General features: G+C 50.6%; 1 protein-coding gene across 2 annotated transcripts in view; it reads right to left on the bottom strand.

The window, feature by feature from the left end:
• EXO1 (exonuclease 1) overlaps positions 1–16,320 on the bottom strand; it is a 233,640-nt gene that overhangs the window by 179,372 nt on the left and 37,948 nt on the right. For both annotated transcript variants that reach the window (XM_078649397.1, XM_078649396.1), the window contains exons 4-5: positions 14,817–14,940; positions 3,092–3,229 (exon numbers count right to left, since the gene is read on the bottom strand). In XM_078649397.1, coding sequence (XP_078505523.1) covers positions 3,092–3,229; positions 14,817–14,940 — 262 coding nt within the window. The remainder of the gene's footprint in view (positions 1–3,091; positions 3,230–14,816; positions 14,941–16,320) is intronic.

The raw sequence follows: 16,320 nt of genomic DNA, 5'->3' as shown, positions 1-16,320 counted from the left end.
AAACATCCGGCAGCCACCAACACAATCCTCAGAAACACCAAAAATGCCCTCCTGCATGTAGACAAAAGAATGGAGAAGAGTATAAGAAACACAAAATACGAATCCATTTGGTTCAACACAAAAATGAAATACAAGAACAGAGTACTTAATATAACCCCCTGGCTCCGGCGAGGTATCCACACCCCATCCCAACTAGAAGAACAAGGGTCCCCTTCCACCTTCTCCAACCTACAAAAGGCGCACGACCTCCCAGATATAGAATTATACTTCCTCAAAATAAAAGCGGCCATCACCAGAGCAAAACTAAGCAAAGAAGTGCCAACAATACACCAATACATGTCAAATCTCAACAAACTTGGACACCAAACATCGCACCTCTACAAATTACTTAGAGCAAAAAACAACAAATTTGAACAGGAAAGTCATGGATCGCTGGGAAACACTAAACGAAGGGCGGTTTAGCGAGAAAGAAAAGGCCCTCCTCTGGGCCTCGGCAAGCAGGTACAAAGTCACCTCAACACTAGCGCAAACAAAATTCTGGCTCCTACACAGGGCGTACTGGACCCCGGCACGCCTAGCAGCGGTCGGTCTCACTGACAACGACTTATGCTGGAGCGGTCAGAAACAGAGAGATGACCTAAAACACATGATAGTCCAATGCCCTAAAGTTAAAAATTTCTGGGGGAAAGTAACAGGATTCATCCACAATGTAACTGGGTACACTCCAAAAATAGATCTCCTCAGCATAGCGTACGCATTCACAGCACCGCAGATTCGATCTGCCAATGACAGGAGCCTCATTGACCTGCTCCTCACGGCGGCAACCAAGACAATCCTGTCTAACCGGAAAGATACAGGGAAGCCCACTTTCAAAGTATGGTTCAACTGGGTCACCTTCCTAAGGGGAGCAGACAACATAACGAAAAATCAAACACCACAAGTTGGACGCAGCAATGAGATGTGGCTGGACAAATACCTTGCCTCACAAAAACCGCCGTGAATGCACCTCTCGGCCCCACACAGAACCCCGCCTCCCCCCGACCCCCCCGAGCCCCCCCCCACCCCCACCCGTGGCGTAACCAGTCTGCAAAATCTCGCTGGCCACACAACCTCCATTCACCGGACCTGTGTCCGTCCTCTCTCTCCCTCCCTCTCATCTCTGTCCTACTTACCTCTACACACGATCTTTTCCGACCGTAGGGGGCAATGCATTTGAGCGGTATGTTAAGACAAGGACTCAAGCAGCCGATGTATAACCGGCTCACATGCGCCATAACAAGCCCGTATGTATTATTACCGATACGTATGTTTACATTTACCAGTGTTGCCTTCGATCGGCTTACTCTGTACTGTTTTGTAAAAAACTTCTTCTAATAAAATCTTTTGAAGTAAAAAAAAAAGAAACTATCTAAAGATAGTGCTGATGACCTGGGGATTGGTGAGCACTGCTCAGTTTCGTAGGTGAGTTCTCCCAGAGGACATGCCCACTGTTGATGCCCACATTGAAAAAATGGTAATCCAACAAAATGCACTTCTCTAACTAATCGTTAAGATAACCAGGCATGAGATTTTGCAAAACTGCAGCAAAGGTGAAATCCAACAGGGGTCAAACAGGAACACAGATCAGCTCGGGTCTCACCTTGGAGTGCGAGACAATTTGCACTGAGTTCTTTCACTTAGACATGGGGGAGGGTATGAGGACAATGTCACTTCTTTGCTCATATTTATTATGTTCCTTATGGTTTTGCACATGCTGCTCTACAGAATGATACTTTGGATCAGTTTCCGAGTAAGGAAATATCCACCATTTTGCGGCATACTCCCTCTGCACAAGAACAGCTGCACACCTCCTCTAACATCTGCTAGAGAGCCACTTGTCAAAGTTCTTTCCCTCCTACCGCAAATACAGGTATGCATGTCATATGACACAAGTTCACAATCAATACCATACTGAAAAAAACAGATCATCAACACAAGCTCCCTAGCAACCTTTCAGATCATGTAGAGGTGTAATAGCATCAAGCATTCTACCCTTGCCACGACCTCTCAACTTCTCACTGCACCCTTAGGGTAGGGGAATGTCTAACATCACTAACTCAACACTTCATCCATCTGAAAGTAGACAACAACTCAATAGAACGGTCTTAAAAGTCTGACTTGTTTTAATTGATTGATGTTCTACTTGGCAATGCTTGCTTCGGAAATCTTGATTCTCAACTATTAAAAAAGTGATGGTAGGCAAGGCAAAATACATTTCCTGTCTCACTCCACTAGTTATAATAAATAGGGCTCCCAGTTTTATGGTATTTATTTTTTGCCCATTTTATCTGTATTTATCCATTTTTTTGTGTTTTGCATATAAATGAAGTTGTAAAACTGTACATTTCCATGTCTACTTAACTGATAGAGGCGCACTCATACTTTGATGTTGGTCGTGTTTTAGCTATTTAAGCTGCCAAATATTACATACCAATGCATCCACTGGTAAATCTTAGCATTATACCATAAAAGTATGTTGACATATGCAGTTATATAAAGAAATGTCATCCTTTTTTTAAAATTCCCCATGCTGTCCATATGTACAGCTGGAGGCCTATAATTCATGAAAGACAGCACGGAGAGTTACTTAGAAGAAGTACAATTTTCTGTATTTATACACTTTTAAAAATAAATGCAGCCAGAAAACACATTGTTTTCGGTCTGTATTTATCTGTAAAAATCCGTAAAAACGGAAAAAGGGAGCCCTCTCATAAACCATCAAGAACAGTTCACAATTTACATATTGGCACGCATATTTAAGTCTTGAATTTTTTCAGCAGCATTCACTACAAAACATGAGTGAACTTATTTTGCCTAACCATTAAGACAAAATCGGAAATTGGTATCCTTAATTTTAGTTGGTAACTGTATTTATAAATAACATTTTGCCAATAATTAATATGCTTAATAAACCAGAGCAGCAAGCTGGAACATCATGTCAGTTAACAGGATTAGAAATTAGGTGCACTGCGGGTCTGTCACTCATCAGGCCACTTCCTGACAGGTAAGGACATTCTAGTGATTTTATTTATTTTTCAAGACATCCACATACCTTCTTACATCCAAATGCTAGAAGATCAGAGTCCTCTGTAATTATTGCTTGTGCTATGCCCGTCTTGTTAAGATACGCCAGCTGGGAATCTGCTTCGTAAGGAGCAACAATACAATCAACTCCATGTGTCCGAGCAGCCTACAAAGAACAATAATTGATTACATAGTAATTTGTACACATGATTCATCTACACACATGCACAACCATACTTTCTCTATAAAGTCAGCATAAATAACAAATGTTTACCATTTTCTTTTATTTGTTGTTTTTTAAACAAGAACATTTTGAACAAATCTTGCCCTCCCTCAAATGAGGCATTCCATGTTCTACTTCATTCAGACTAAAAGCCAATTCCTTGCCACTGGATAGCAAGTCTAGTCTATCATATGACTTACCTGATGCAGGGAAGGGAGAAAATTCTATCCTAAAGTGCTTCCAATTCCAGGTTTCCACCAATCCTAACTCTGCCTACCAACGGACACACTTCTTCGAGAAAACCACTGTCACTCGTCTTCTGACCAGTTCTATCCCTCAGGTTGCCCTGGACCATGTTGTAGACCATGGTCACGAACATTGGACCTGTTACACTGTCCAAGTTTCTCTGGACCGAGTGTTTAAGGAACTGCTCCTAGTCCCGGATAGTTGAATAAACCGTTGCCTGGAAGACTGGCCTGCCTTTAAGCGGTCTGTTCAATAACAACCATCGTCATGCCCCATCTGTGTACGTATTATGAATAGAGAATCGCAAGTGTGTCTCTATTATTAACCCTAAGCCTATGGGTTGGGTCTTAGCGAATGTATAGAGCTGTTGGGTAGGCTTGGTGCCCTTGCCTCCATATTTCTTTAAACATTAATTATAAAAGATGAGTTTCCTGTATGAAGCATATCTCACCTCGGCTTTTTAAGACCATGAAGGAACATTAGTTTTTAATTGGGTACAATTAGCCCGTCACGATTAAAGAAAATGCAGGATGGATTTTTATTTATGAATGTACCTTCTTAAACTTCTAAACAGACTACGACCCTCAATATTGGAGCATCGAACTGGTCCTCCCTCCTCCTTGTCTTCGCACCAACTTTAGGGATGTCACTAGCCATACCCCTTCCTCCCAAAACTCTATTGCCCCAAGTAGGTAATGAACACTGCAAGTAGCACCCTAACACGGTCACTGAGAACTTACAATACCCTTCCTTGACACCACAGAGGCCAACAGCTCCATCCAGTATTTAGATTGTGCCCTTCCTCTCTTCTTGCAGCCCTCCATTTCAAGTGAACAAAGGCATTGAGCACTGTCCTGTCTATTGCCAACAGTCACACAAGAACACCAACTGGCGGCTTTGCCTAGTCAGGGTTTTGCCCTACATCAACTACTCTGAGGTGGTAGAGAAATATCTTGAGCTCCCTTGTGATGTCAGATCTGGTCGATTTGTAATCTCTTAGTAGCTTCAAAATAGTTCTCCAACTCTTTCTGTATCATCTGGTCCATTACTCGAGGTGATTTCTCTTGTGTGGCCTTTTCCAAAGAAAATTTTTGTCCAGTATAATGAGGATATTAATTTTTTCGGTCAAGGATTTCCTTTTGTATTCCTGGTCCTGCTAGTGGAAAATTAGTTGGAAGGGGTTACCCCACCTGTTGGACCCGGCCTCGTGGCGTGGTCCGCCCCTGTTCCTCCGCACCCTGTGAGCGCACCCTGCACCCTGAGTTCCCTGCGCAGCACCCCGTTAGAGTAGCGGCCCCCGAGTTTCCTGGTCGTCCTGCTCCCCGAACGCCCAGAACCCGTACCCGGCGACCAGGCCTGCATGCCCCACGCCAAAACCTTGCATGCCCCACAAAGGCCCGGCAGCCATTTTCCCTTCCCGAGATCCCTGACTCCCTGGGCCTAGCGTGCCCCCGACCCCAGCGAAGCCCAGACTCCAAAGGCGCGCCAGTCCCGGCTGGGGGGTAAAGGGCTCCCCAATTGAGATAAGCCAGGGAGTTTCGATGGCACCTCCGGCCTCCCCTGAGAGACTGGTATCTGTCACACCTTTGGCCCTCCCCTGTGGACCAGTTTTGATTGCACCTCTGGCCTCCCCGAGTGCTGGCTCCAGACCTGCTGGGCGTCTGGGAATTCCCGGACGCATCTTCCAAAGAGATCAAAGAGCCAACCGCCGGACCTCGCCAACGACCAGCCCCAAGGCCTGAGACCTCCGCCTGCGAGAGTCCGGACATCAAAGGGCTCCTGGACTATATCAAGGCCCGCCCCACAACTAGCGGGCAGTTGTATCTTGGACCTGAAGCCCTGCTGATCTGATCGCGGCTGACCCTAAGAAGAACTCATCTTGAACTGTTGAGCCCTGCTGACGCTGTTGCGGCTCCCTCTTCGTACTCGGAACTGAACCATCTGAGCCCTGCTGACGCGGCTCCCCCTTCGCACTCGGAACTGAACCATCTGAGCCCTGCTGACGCTGTCGCAGCTCGTTCTCAAAGACCATCGGAGCCCTGCTGACGCTATCGCGGCTCGACCTCAAAGACCATCGGAGCCCTGCTGACGCTGTCGCGGCTCGACCTCAAAGACCATCGGAGCCCTGCTGACGCTGTCGCGGCCCGAGTTTGAACTCGTACCATCTGAGCCCTGCTGACGCTGTCGCGGCTCCTCAGGAACTTCTCCGGATCGAGCCCTGCTGACCTCGTCGCGGCTCGAGGAGTACTCTGGTCCGGCTGGACCATCGACGCTACCATCACGACCTGAGCCGACTCGACGTGAGTGAAGCAGCCAGTACGTCCACTATCTTCCGTACCCCCCGGCTCGAGGATTGAGAGCTGTGCGCAGGGTACGCCTCGTACTGGCCCAAAGGCTAAAGACTGTCCCGCTTCCCTCTGCCCGAATCCTCAAAGACTTTGTGATCCCTCGATCATTTGTACATAAGAGTGCAAAGGTTTCGCGTCTGCAAAAAGATTCCCGGCACCACGTGGGTAGAATATGTCAACTTCTACAGCCGGGCTCTGGAAGGTTGGATCAAGGGCAGCAAAGTATTCACCTTCGAGGGGCTCATCGACCTCATTGCTTACGAACATTTGTCCCTAAATTGCTTTGTGGAACTCCGACAGCACCTCCTGGACAGCAAGTTAGCTGACCCCCGGAAACTGGCCGTCGAGGCCGATCGCTGGGTGAGCACCTGAGTCCCCCGGGGGCCCGGGGGAGAATCTGGTCAAAACGAACAGGGTTATTCCCGCCAGAGGGGAGGGGGGAGTCAGAATAGACAGAGGGGGTCCCAGGTAGGGTCCCCGCGCAGTCCCCCCAGAAACCAACCCGGCACCTCGCCTCCCACAACGTGCGCAGGGTTCCCTCCCGCAAAGCCAGGGCCCGAGTCAGCCAAGCCTGCTACCATTGCCAACAGCCAGGGCATTATGCCAATGACCCCGATGCCCTTTCTTCAAGAAGCCCGCCGCTGCGGGTCCCCCAGCGCGCCAGTTAGCCTCTGTAGCCATAGAAGAGGAAGGGGAAGAGGATTTCGAGGGGGGTGACCCCGCAGCTATGATCTTAGTCTCCCTGGGTGATAGGGAAATGGTCCCCGGAGCCCCTCTGCCAGACAACACCGAAAAATACCGACAGCAAGTAGTCGTCAATGGCCACCGCATAGGGGCGCTCCGAGACACAGGGGCCAGTATCACAGACGTAAAGTGTCACTTAGTCACTGAAGCCCAAATTGTACCCCACGCCTCCTGCAGGGTGATCGCAGCTGACAATTCCGTCCGCACCTGCCGGATAGCCCAAGTCCCGTTCGAATGGGGGGCGTCTCCGGAGAGTTACGAGTAGCAGTCCGCACCGACATGCCCGTGGACTGCCTACTCGGTAACGACCTGGAGAGCTCCCAGTGGAAGCAGGTAGAGCGAAGGACCCACCTGGAGATGGTGGGCCTGCCCGAATGGGCCTGTGTGAGCACTCGTTCCATGACCGCCCGAGTGGCCACCCCCGAGGGGGTAATCCCTGAGAACGCCCAGCCAGTCCCAGAGGACCCCGAGGTCCCTGTGACATCGGAACGCCCCGAGCTGTCCCCCGAGGAGAGCCTCATCTCCGACGCAGGTCCCCTCGGGCCTGACGTCGAACCGACTCCGAGCCTGGACGACCTTCCTGAGCTGGCCCAGTGGCGCAAGGAAGGAGGACCGTCCCGGGAAGAATTTTGCATCGAACAGACCTCCTGTCCATCCTTGGTTGGGCCGCAGCAGCAGGCCGCCGGTGACCAGTCCGGCTCCCACTTTGTCTATTGGGAAAACGGCCTTTTATACAGCGAACAAAAGTCCGCGGAGCTAGGGTCAGCCCGGGTGCTGGTGGTGCCCCTACGCTTCCGCGGCTTCCTCCTGAACCTGGCCCATGATGTGCCCCTGGCGGGACACTTGGGAAGAGACAAAACATATCACCGCCTGGTCACCCACTTCTACTGGCCCGGCATGCGCTCCGATGTGGAGAATCACTGCAAGTCCTGCCCCACGTGTCAGTCCAGCGGGAAGAGCGGAGGAAGGCGCAAGGCCCCCCCTCCAACCCTTCCCCGTGGTCAGTACACCCTTTGGACGGGTGGGAATCGATATCGTGGGGCCTCTCGACCCCCGGACCTCCTTGGGCCACCGTTTAATCCTCGTTTTGGTGGACCATGCCACCCGCTACCCCAAAGCCATCCCCCTGCGAATGGTGACGGCCCCCGTAGTGGGGCGGGCCCTCATGGGGATCTTCTCCAGTGTGGGATTCCCCCGAGAAGTAGTGAGCGACCGAGGGACAAACTTCATCTCGAAGTACATGAAATCTCTCTGGCAACAATGTGGGGTGACGTACAAGTTCACCACCCCATATCACCCCCAAGGTAACGGTCTGGTTGAACGGTTCAACCGGACCCTCAAGGGAATGATCATGGGTCTCGAAGAGCCCCTGAGGCGCAAGTGGGACGTCCTTCTTTCCCGTCTCCTATTCGCGTACCGCGAGGTCCCTCAGAAATCCTTGGGGTTTAGCCCCTTCGAACTGCTCTACGGGCACCCCGTCAGGGGGCCCCTCAGTCTGGTCAAAGAAGAATGGGAAACGGCCGCCCCAGAGCCCCCTCCAGATGTGTTTTGATACATCCTGGCCCTCAGGAACCAGACGTGGAAGTTCCGAGAACTGGCCGAGGCAAACCTCGAGGCCAGCCAAGAAGAAATGAAACGATGGTATGACCAGAATGCCACTCTGGTCGAGTTTCAACACGGACAGCAGGTCTGGGTGATGGCCCCCGTGGAGCCCTGTGCCTTGCAAGACAAGTGGACAGGGCCCTTCAAGGTGGTGGAGCGCAAGAGCCAGGTGACCTATCTGGTCGATGTGCAATCCCCCAGGAACCCCTGAGGGTCCTCCACGTGAACCGCCTCAAACCCCACTTCGCACGGACTGAGTTTGCTTCTCGCCACTGACTATGGAGAGGAAACGGAGCCTCTCCCTGATCTCCTGTGTGCGAAGGAAAATGATGGCTCCGTAGAGGGAGTGAGCCTCTCCTCCTCCCTCACCCCTGAGCAGCGTGAGGACTGTCGCCAGTTACTGGGACAATTCTCCCACCTTTTTTCCCTCATCCCCGGCGTCACCAGCTGGTGCGTCCACGACGTGGACACCGGGGACAGCCCTCCGGTATGGCACAGAGCCTACCGCGTCCCTGACCGAGTCCGGACCTGCATCAAGGCCGAAGTCAACAAGATGCTAGCCCTGGGAGTGGTCGAAGCCTCTGACAGCCCCTGGGCTAGCCCCGTGGTCCTGGTTCCTAAGGCGGCGGCCGCCCCCGGGGCTGCTCCCGAGCTGAGGTTCTGCGTCGACTACCGCGGGCTCAACGCAGTCACCAGAACCGACGCCCATCCCATTCCCCGAGCAGACGAGCTCATTGACCGCCTCGGAGCTGCTCGCTTTCTCAGCACGTTCGACTTGACCAGCGGATACTGGCAGATCGCCCTCACAGAAGGGGCCAGGGAGAGATCCGCTTTTTCCACCCCGGACGGTCACTACCATTTCCGGATGATGCCCTTCGAGATGAAAAACGCCCCCGCCACCTTCCAGAGGTTGGTTAACCAGGTACTGGCTGGGTTGGAGGAGTTCAGCGCTGCGTATCTGGACGATATCACGGTGTTCAGTGCTCACTGGTCCGAACACCTCTGGGAGGTGCTGATGGCCCTGCAGAGGGCCGGTCTCACCATTAAGGCAAGCAAGTGCCAGATCGGACAAGGGTCCGTAGTCTACCTGGGGCACCAGGTCGGAAGCGGCCTCGTGGCTCCCCTCCAGCCCAAGATCGATGCGATCGTGGCCTGGGAAGCCCCCACGACCCAGACGGAAGTGCGGGCGTTCCTAGGGCTCACGGGGTACTATCGAAGATTCATCAAGGGGTACGGAAGCATCGTAACCCCTCTCACGGAGTTAACCTCCAAAAACCAGCCGAAGAAAGTCAACTGGACCCCCGCCTGCCAAGAGGCATTCGAAACATTAAAAGATGCCATGTGCACTGCCCCCGTGCTACAGGCCCCCGACTACTCCCGAGAGTTCGTGGTCCAGGACGCGTCCGAACATGGCATCGGCGCGGTCCTATCCCAGGTGAGCGAAAATGGCCTCGACCAGCCAGTGGCTTTCATTAGCCGGAGGTTACTCCCTCGAGAACAAAGGTGGAGCACCATCGAGCGGGAAGCCTTCGCGGTGGTTTGGGCCCTGAAGAAGCTGAGGCCCTACCTGTTCGGTACTCACTTCCGGGTCCAGACCGACCACCGACCCCTCCGGTGGCTAATGCAGATGAGAGGGGAGAACCCCAAACTGTTGCGCTGGTCCATCTCCCTCCAGGGGATGGATTTCACTGTTGAGCACCGGCCTGGTGTTGACCATGCCAACGCAGACGGCCTGTCCCGGTTCTTCCGCCTCAGAGAAGAGAACCCCCAAGAGGATGGGTAGTTCTCCCCGCCTTCAGCTGGGGGGGACGCGTGTTGGACCCGGCCTCGTGGCGTGGGACGCCCCTGTTCCTCCGCACCCTGTGAGCGCACCCTGCACCCTGAGTTCCCTGCGCAGCACCCCGTTAGAGTAGCACCCCCCGAGTTTCCTGGTCGTCCTGCTCCCCGAACGCCCAGAACCCGTACCCGGCGACCAGGCCTGCATGCCCCACGCCGAAACCTTGCATGCCCCCAAAGGCTCGGAAGCCATTTTCCCTTCCCGAGATCCCTGACTCCCTGGGCCTAGCGTGACCCCGACCCCAGCGAAGCCCAGACTCCAAAGGCGCGCCAGTCCCGGCTGGGGGGTAAAGGGCTCCCCAATTGAGATAAGCCAGGGAGTTTCGATGGCACCTCCGGCCTCCCCTGAGAGACTGGTATCTGTCACACCTTTGGCCCTCCCCTGTGGACCAGTTTCGATCGTACCTCTGGCCTCCCCGAGTGCTGGCTCCAGACCTGCTGGGCGTCTGGGAATTCCCGGACGCATCTTCCAAAGAGATCAAAGAGCCAACCGACGGACCTCGCCAACGACCAGCCCCAAGGCCTGAGACCTCCGCCTGCGAGGGTCCGGACATCAAAGGGCTCCTGGACTATATCAAGGCCCGCCCCACAACTAGCGGGCAGTTGTATATTGGACCTGAAGCCCTGCTGATCTGATCGCGGCTGACCCTAAGAAGAACTCATCTTGAACTGTTGAGCCCTGCTGACGCTATCGCGGCTCCCTCTTCGTACTCGGAACTGAACCATCTGAGCCCTGCTGACGCTGTCGCGGCTCCCTCTTCGCACTCGGAACTGAACCATCTGAGCCCTGCTGACGCTGTCGCGGCTCGACCTCAAAGACCATCGGAGCCCTGCTGACGCTGTCGCGGCTCGACCTCAAAGACCATCGGAGCCCTGCTGACGCTGTCGCGGCTCGACCTCAAAGACCATCGGAGCCCTGCTGACGCTGTCGCGGCCCGAGTTAGAACTCGTACCATCTGAGCCCTGCTGACGCTGTCGCGCCTCCTCAGGAACTTCTCCGGATCGAGCCCTGCTGACCTCGTCGCGGCTCGAGGAGTACTCTGGTCCGGCTGGACCATCGACGCTACCATCACGACCTGAGCCGACTCGACGTGAGTGAAGCAGCCAGTACGTCCACCATCTTCCGTACCCCCCCGGCTCGAGGATTGAGAGCTGTGCGCAGGGTACGCCTCGTACTGGCCCAAAGGCTAAAGACTGTCCCGCTTCCCTCTGCCCGAATCCTCAAAGACTTTGTGATCCCTCGATCATTTGTACATAAGAGTGCTACTTTCTTTTTACTGCATATAAAGAACTTGTTACTAGAATCCAACGGTGTGGTGTCTGTTCGTAAGTGTGGTGTGAGCTCAGTACGTACGATCCTAGACTCGAAGTCCTCCCCGGGGAGGACCTCACGATAAGACTCGGCAAGATCTGTGGGAGAGGTGGGTCCTGGGGTGGTTGGGTGAGCAATACCTGGCCCTCCGAGATCGCCCCTTCTAACACCACCTATAGGCTATGCCTTGCTACAGAAGAAGTCTGTCATTTGCTGTTGCTTACAGCACTGGGGCTTCTACTCAGGAAGAGTGTAAACGTGAATTTTCAGTTACTTCTCAGATTTCTACGGGCTGTGCTTAAGAAGCAGTTCTTTGACTGACTATAATCATTCTTCCCACTGGCAGCCGCCATAACATCAATCTTCTAGAGTAGAGATTATTCTGGTTCCCATTTCCATCAAATGGATTTGGAATTTCATGCGAGTATATCCTGTGACTGCTGGTGAGGGGGCTTTTTCTAGTGCTTACTCTACTCTCACTCAACACACACTCAGAAACCAGGAGCCATTAATCACCTCTTTTGTGCAACCTTGCTGCCTTCCTTGATGGACTACGACATACCAACAAGCTCTGCAGTTAAAGGGGCGAGATAGGCCCTGATCTTTGGATAGGCCCTGATCTTTGGATAGCCCCCTCAGCACAGGGGTTTCATACGTCTTTGGCCCTGGTCTTATTCCTTTTTGCTCACAAGGGTATTATGGCAACTAAATTCTTATAGTTCCGTCCAGTCTCCCTGGCCGACGGTGTCTTGCGTTGTCTTTGAGATATGTTAGCTGCTTGGAAACACAGTGAGCCGGCTACCCATCACCCCACATGTACTTTGCACACTGGCCCATGGGAGTTCTGCCTCCTCAGTCACCCCTGAATTTTAGGAGATCTTCTTTCCTACTCAACTCATCGTGGGAAGGCCTCTGCACTATGACAGCTCACACTGCACCAGACCACATGGCGCTTGAGTCTGAGGGAATGTAGCCTGGCCAGAGCAGGCCTCGGGTGGTGCTGTTGTCATCCTGTGGTGTGCATTGTAGTCCTCTGGTTGTTTATGCTTAGGGTCTCTTTCCCACTCAGTCTGAATGCATCTCAAGCTAGGAAAGCATAATGTCTGATGCGGCACCAGCTCTTGCATCAGCCAACTCCTAGTGCAGCGATTCAACATATAGGCCTCACTCTCTGAAAGGGGGCTCACCAGCTTATCCCAGATTGCCCCCTGATCACAGCTTCATCCAGAGGGGTTCCACGGCTTGCGCCCTTGTTGCCCCAAACCTCCAAAGACTGTTTCTGATGCTCTCCGAGTGGAGATGCAGCTGGCTCTATGGAGCCCCTGTCAGACAAAAGGAAATATGCCTCCTATCTGTCTGCCATCTTGGCCACACCTCTTTGCACCATTTTTAGCAAATGATATACAGCTGATATGAAGATATTTGAATAGTTCAAGTCCTTTGCTTCTCAGAGAACACTCCACTGACGTGTTGTGAGAGGTATTTCAATTCTTAAGGAGTCAAGGAAAATGTATCTTCGGAAGTCGTCTACCAGCCCTACTGACTTAAAGATTTTTTATTTTTTCTCCTCAAAGTCTTTTTATGATTACCTACTAGGCCTCAGTGGTTTAATAGAGTTGGTTAAAATGCTTCAAAATAACGGAACCTAACAGCAGCCATATGAATTAGGTTTTTCCAGACAATGGGTCCAAAGTTGTCATTAAACATCACAAAGATAAGTCAGGGCTGTATATTAAATACAAAATCAGCATTGTCAAATATCACGTCTGTGACACTACATTACGTTCTCCACAGATAGCAGAAGAAACTCTGGCACTAGCTAGTAGCATCATATCTTCTCTTAGAGCGTTCAACTTGATCTCAATCCGGATTCACTTTTAAAAAAAGGTTACCTTATTATTAAAGTACTTTTTCACCTAGCTGCTAAGCTTAATATTTCAGGTCATCTTCAGTCGAAGAGTTAGGACTCCTTTAGCCTTAAGGGCCTAGTGTTTCAAGCAGGTAACTCATTTCTGAAACAGCGCCATGTTTCGGGATCCAAAAGGAAATCATACCCCTGCCCCGTTTATGAAATAAAGGCAGAGAAAATTTGATTTCAACTGCATTGTTTGCCGGACAATATAGTCAACTATACTGTGATAGTTTTATTGTGAGTAGATATACACACACTATTTGTGTCTAAATAATGTTTTATCTCCGGAGCTTTATATTGATTTTACTTTCGAAAAATTGACTATGGCCTTCAGTGATACTTGGGGAAACAAACATTGAGCCATTTAGAAATAACTGAATTATAATTGCCTCAACCCCCCCCCCCCCCCCCCCCGTACCTCCACCTCAGCCCCTCAAAAAATAGCAATTGACAGGGAAAGCGAGTGAACAGAGACTGCAGCAACTGGGGAGCGCAGAGGTGCAAAGGAGCTAGGCGGGGTATTATATTTTTTTGATCGAAAAAAGCAACCACCCAAATAATTATTTACATCTGATCGGGATGGTTTTGGAGGGGGGGCAGCATTGAGACTATGGGGCTGGAAAGAAGCAGGCAGGGGACTGCAAGTTAACACATGCACTTCCATGCTGAATCTTGGAAGGATAAAAGCCATCCAAGGGACAAACATTAGAAGGAAAGCCATCCAATAAGAGGTAAGCAAATGAGAGAGGCAGTGGTAAGCGATAAGGGCGGACTTTAAGCCCACTCTTAGCATTGTACAAAAGAGGTATTTTCCAAAAAACTGCAACAAGCTTTCTGAAAGCAAGACCTAAAAAGACAATTTGTAAACGTTTCTCCAAGAACAGGGCAGGCAGACATGCATCACTGTGTACCGTGAGACAATTTGAACATGGTATTTTTCTCTAGCAACAGTTTTTTTTTTGTATTTGAGGAAACCTAAAAAGGACTTTGATGATTTTCGATTCCAGCTGTCCGAAAATCTAAATGTAGAGTATCTGGGGCAGAATAAAATGTAATGTAAAAATTTAAATTGATACTTGTATAGCGCACTACTCACCCGCAAGGGTCACAAGGCGCTTGTATGAATACCGCTGTGGAACCCATCCTGGCTTTCCCTGCGAGGTGTCCACTCCTGGGCACCCCCAAGGTGGAGGCCAGGCATCCTTAGCGTTGTGGGGGCCGTTGTGGAGATTAAGCAAGCTATTGCCCAAAGTTGCAGAGTGGGACTCCATGATTGGAATAGGCACCGAGGCGAGAATTATCAGGTCCGTGGAATTTTGAGCACAAGACCCGCCGAGGCGGGGAATTGAACCCTGGTGCCGGGCTAGACCTCTGCATCAGGGTCTGCCGCTCTAACCATTGAGCCACACTGTTCCCAGAACTTGGATTAGTCTCATGAAATGATGTTCACCAACTCAAACACTTTGATTTCAAGGCTCTGGACCTGGCCAATCTGGATTTAATACTTTCAAAGCTATGAAAGGTACTTGCTTTTATCACTTCAAGGGCCATGGCAGGTGTTACGTTGACGCAGCGTGTAAAGCACTCTCTGGCTTCAGAAAGCTTTCCCTCACGAAGCAGCTGCTTCCCCTTCTGTAAATTTATTTGCCTTCTCCTGCAAGTCAATAAAGAAAACATAAGTGCCTAGTCATTTTAAGACTAACCTTACTTTCCCATGACCAACAAACACACTTGTGGTAAAGTGCTCCACTTCTGCGAATCACACTTTTTTTCTAAACGTGAAGCTACTCTCAACAGCAGGTGTTGATACTTTTTCTTGAATCTGCTATTAACTTGTGCATAGACATTTCACCATATAAAATCTCACTCCTTGCATGCCCCCAAATGCTCCTGCCTTGCATCTGAAACGTCTAACCTAAATTGAGTCATTGTTTAGCACTTCATTTAATTTTCACATAAGTGTCTACTTTTACAATATTCTTCTGGGCCCATATCTCACCAGCTTTTTTCTCACTTCTAGCATCCTGCCTGCTGCCCAACTCTACCCAACCAATAGACCTAACATTCCATGTTCTTCGTTAGACCCTCTGCTGATCATTCACTTCTACTTTCACCAACAAATTTACAACATGAGCAAACAATTCATACAGTGAAGTCAGTCAGAAACTTTGCCCACAAATAATGCATGCTGGTCTAACAATAGCCTTGGCTATAGTACGCTTAAAAAAAAAAAACACACTTAACCTAGTCATCAAATAAAAAATATTTTTGTCAATTCAAACCTCTTCCTGGTAAATTCGATATTTATGAATTTATTATACAATATTTACAGGCAGAGGAGCACAGCACTAGGGATGCACCAGCATGGCAGCTGTCAGTGCAGCAGATGGGTTGAGAAGAGGGAGGATGGGTATATTGTTTAGCAAAACACACAAGATGATGGACGGAATGCTGCACAATGGCAAAACATTCAGTCCCAGTCACAGATCTGGGTTTAATCCATCGTTATTTTGCTCACCAAGCCAGCCCTGTTCAGACATGGCTATATGCAAATCAGTCTTGACCCTGTGCCTCATGGGAACAGTCCAGCCCGAACTGCCAAGTCATGTCTTTCCTGGACCGGAATTAAGCATCCTAGGCCGGTTTCTGGCTATCAGCCGTCTTCAGCCAGGATAGCTTGACTCAAGTGGCTTAGTGAGCAAGGGACCCACGTCTGGGCATAACCTTCCCACATATATTGTTTAGTCATTGGAGAGATGGTGAGAGCTGCCTTGGGGTTGTGCATTTTGCAGAAGGCCAACTGCAGGGGGGTTTTGGGTGGACATAGAGGGTGATTCAGTGCAAAATGTCTTTCAAGGGCTTTATAAAAAGCAAAAGGAGAGAGACAGGAAATAAGTGGAGGTGGTCAGAAGATAGCGATCTAAATATCATGTTAACAATAGTGGTCAGGATGCTGAGCATGTGTGCAGAGGAAGGCCTTGAAGCTGGACAACACAAATTGGTCTTGAATGGGCGATAAAAAAAAAGGCGGCGC

This window comes from Lissotriton helveticus, chromosome 6 (genome assembly GCF_964261635.1).
Source record: "Lissotriton helveticus chromosome 6, aLisHel1.1, whole genome shotgun sequence".
NCBI lineage: Eukaryota > Metazoa > Chordata > Amphibia > Caudata > Salamandridae > Lissotriton > Lissotriton helveticus.
Note: the sequence above shows the minus strand (reverse complement) of the source record. Positions and strands in the feature narration are given on the sequence as shown.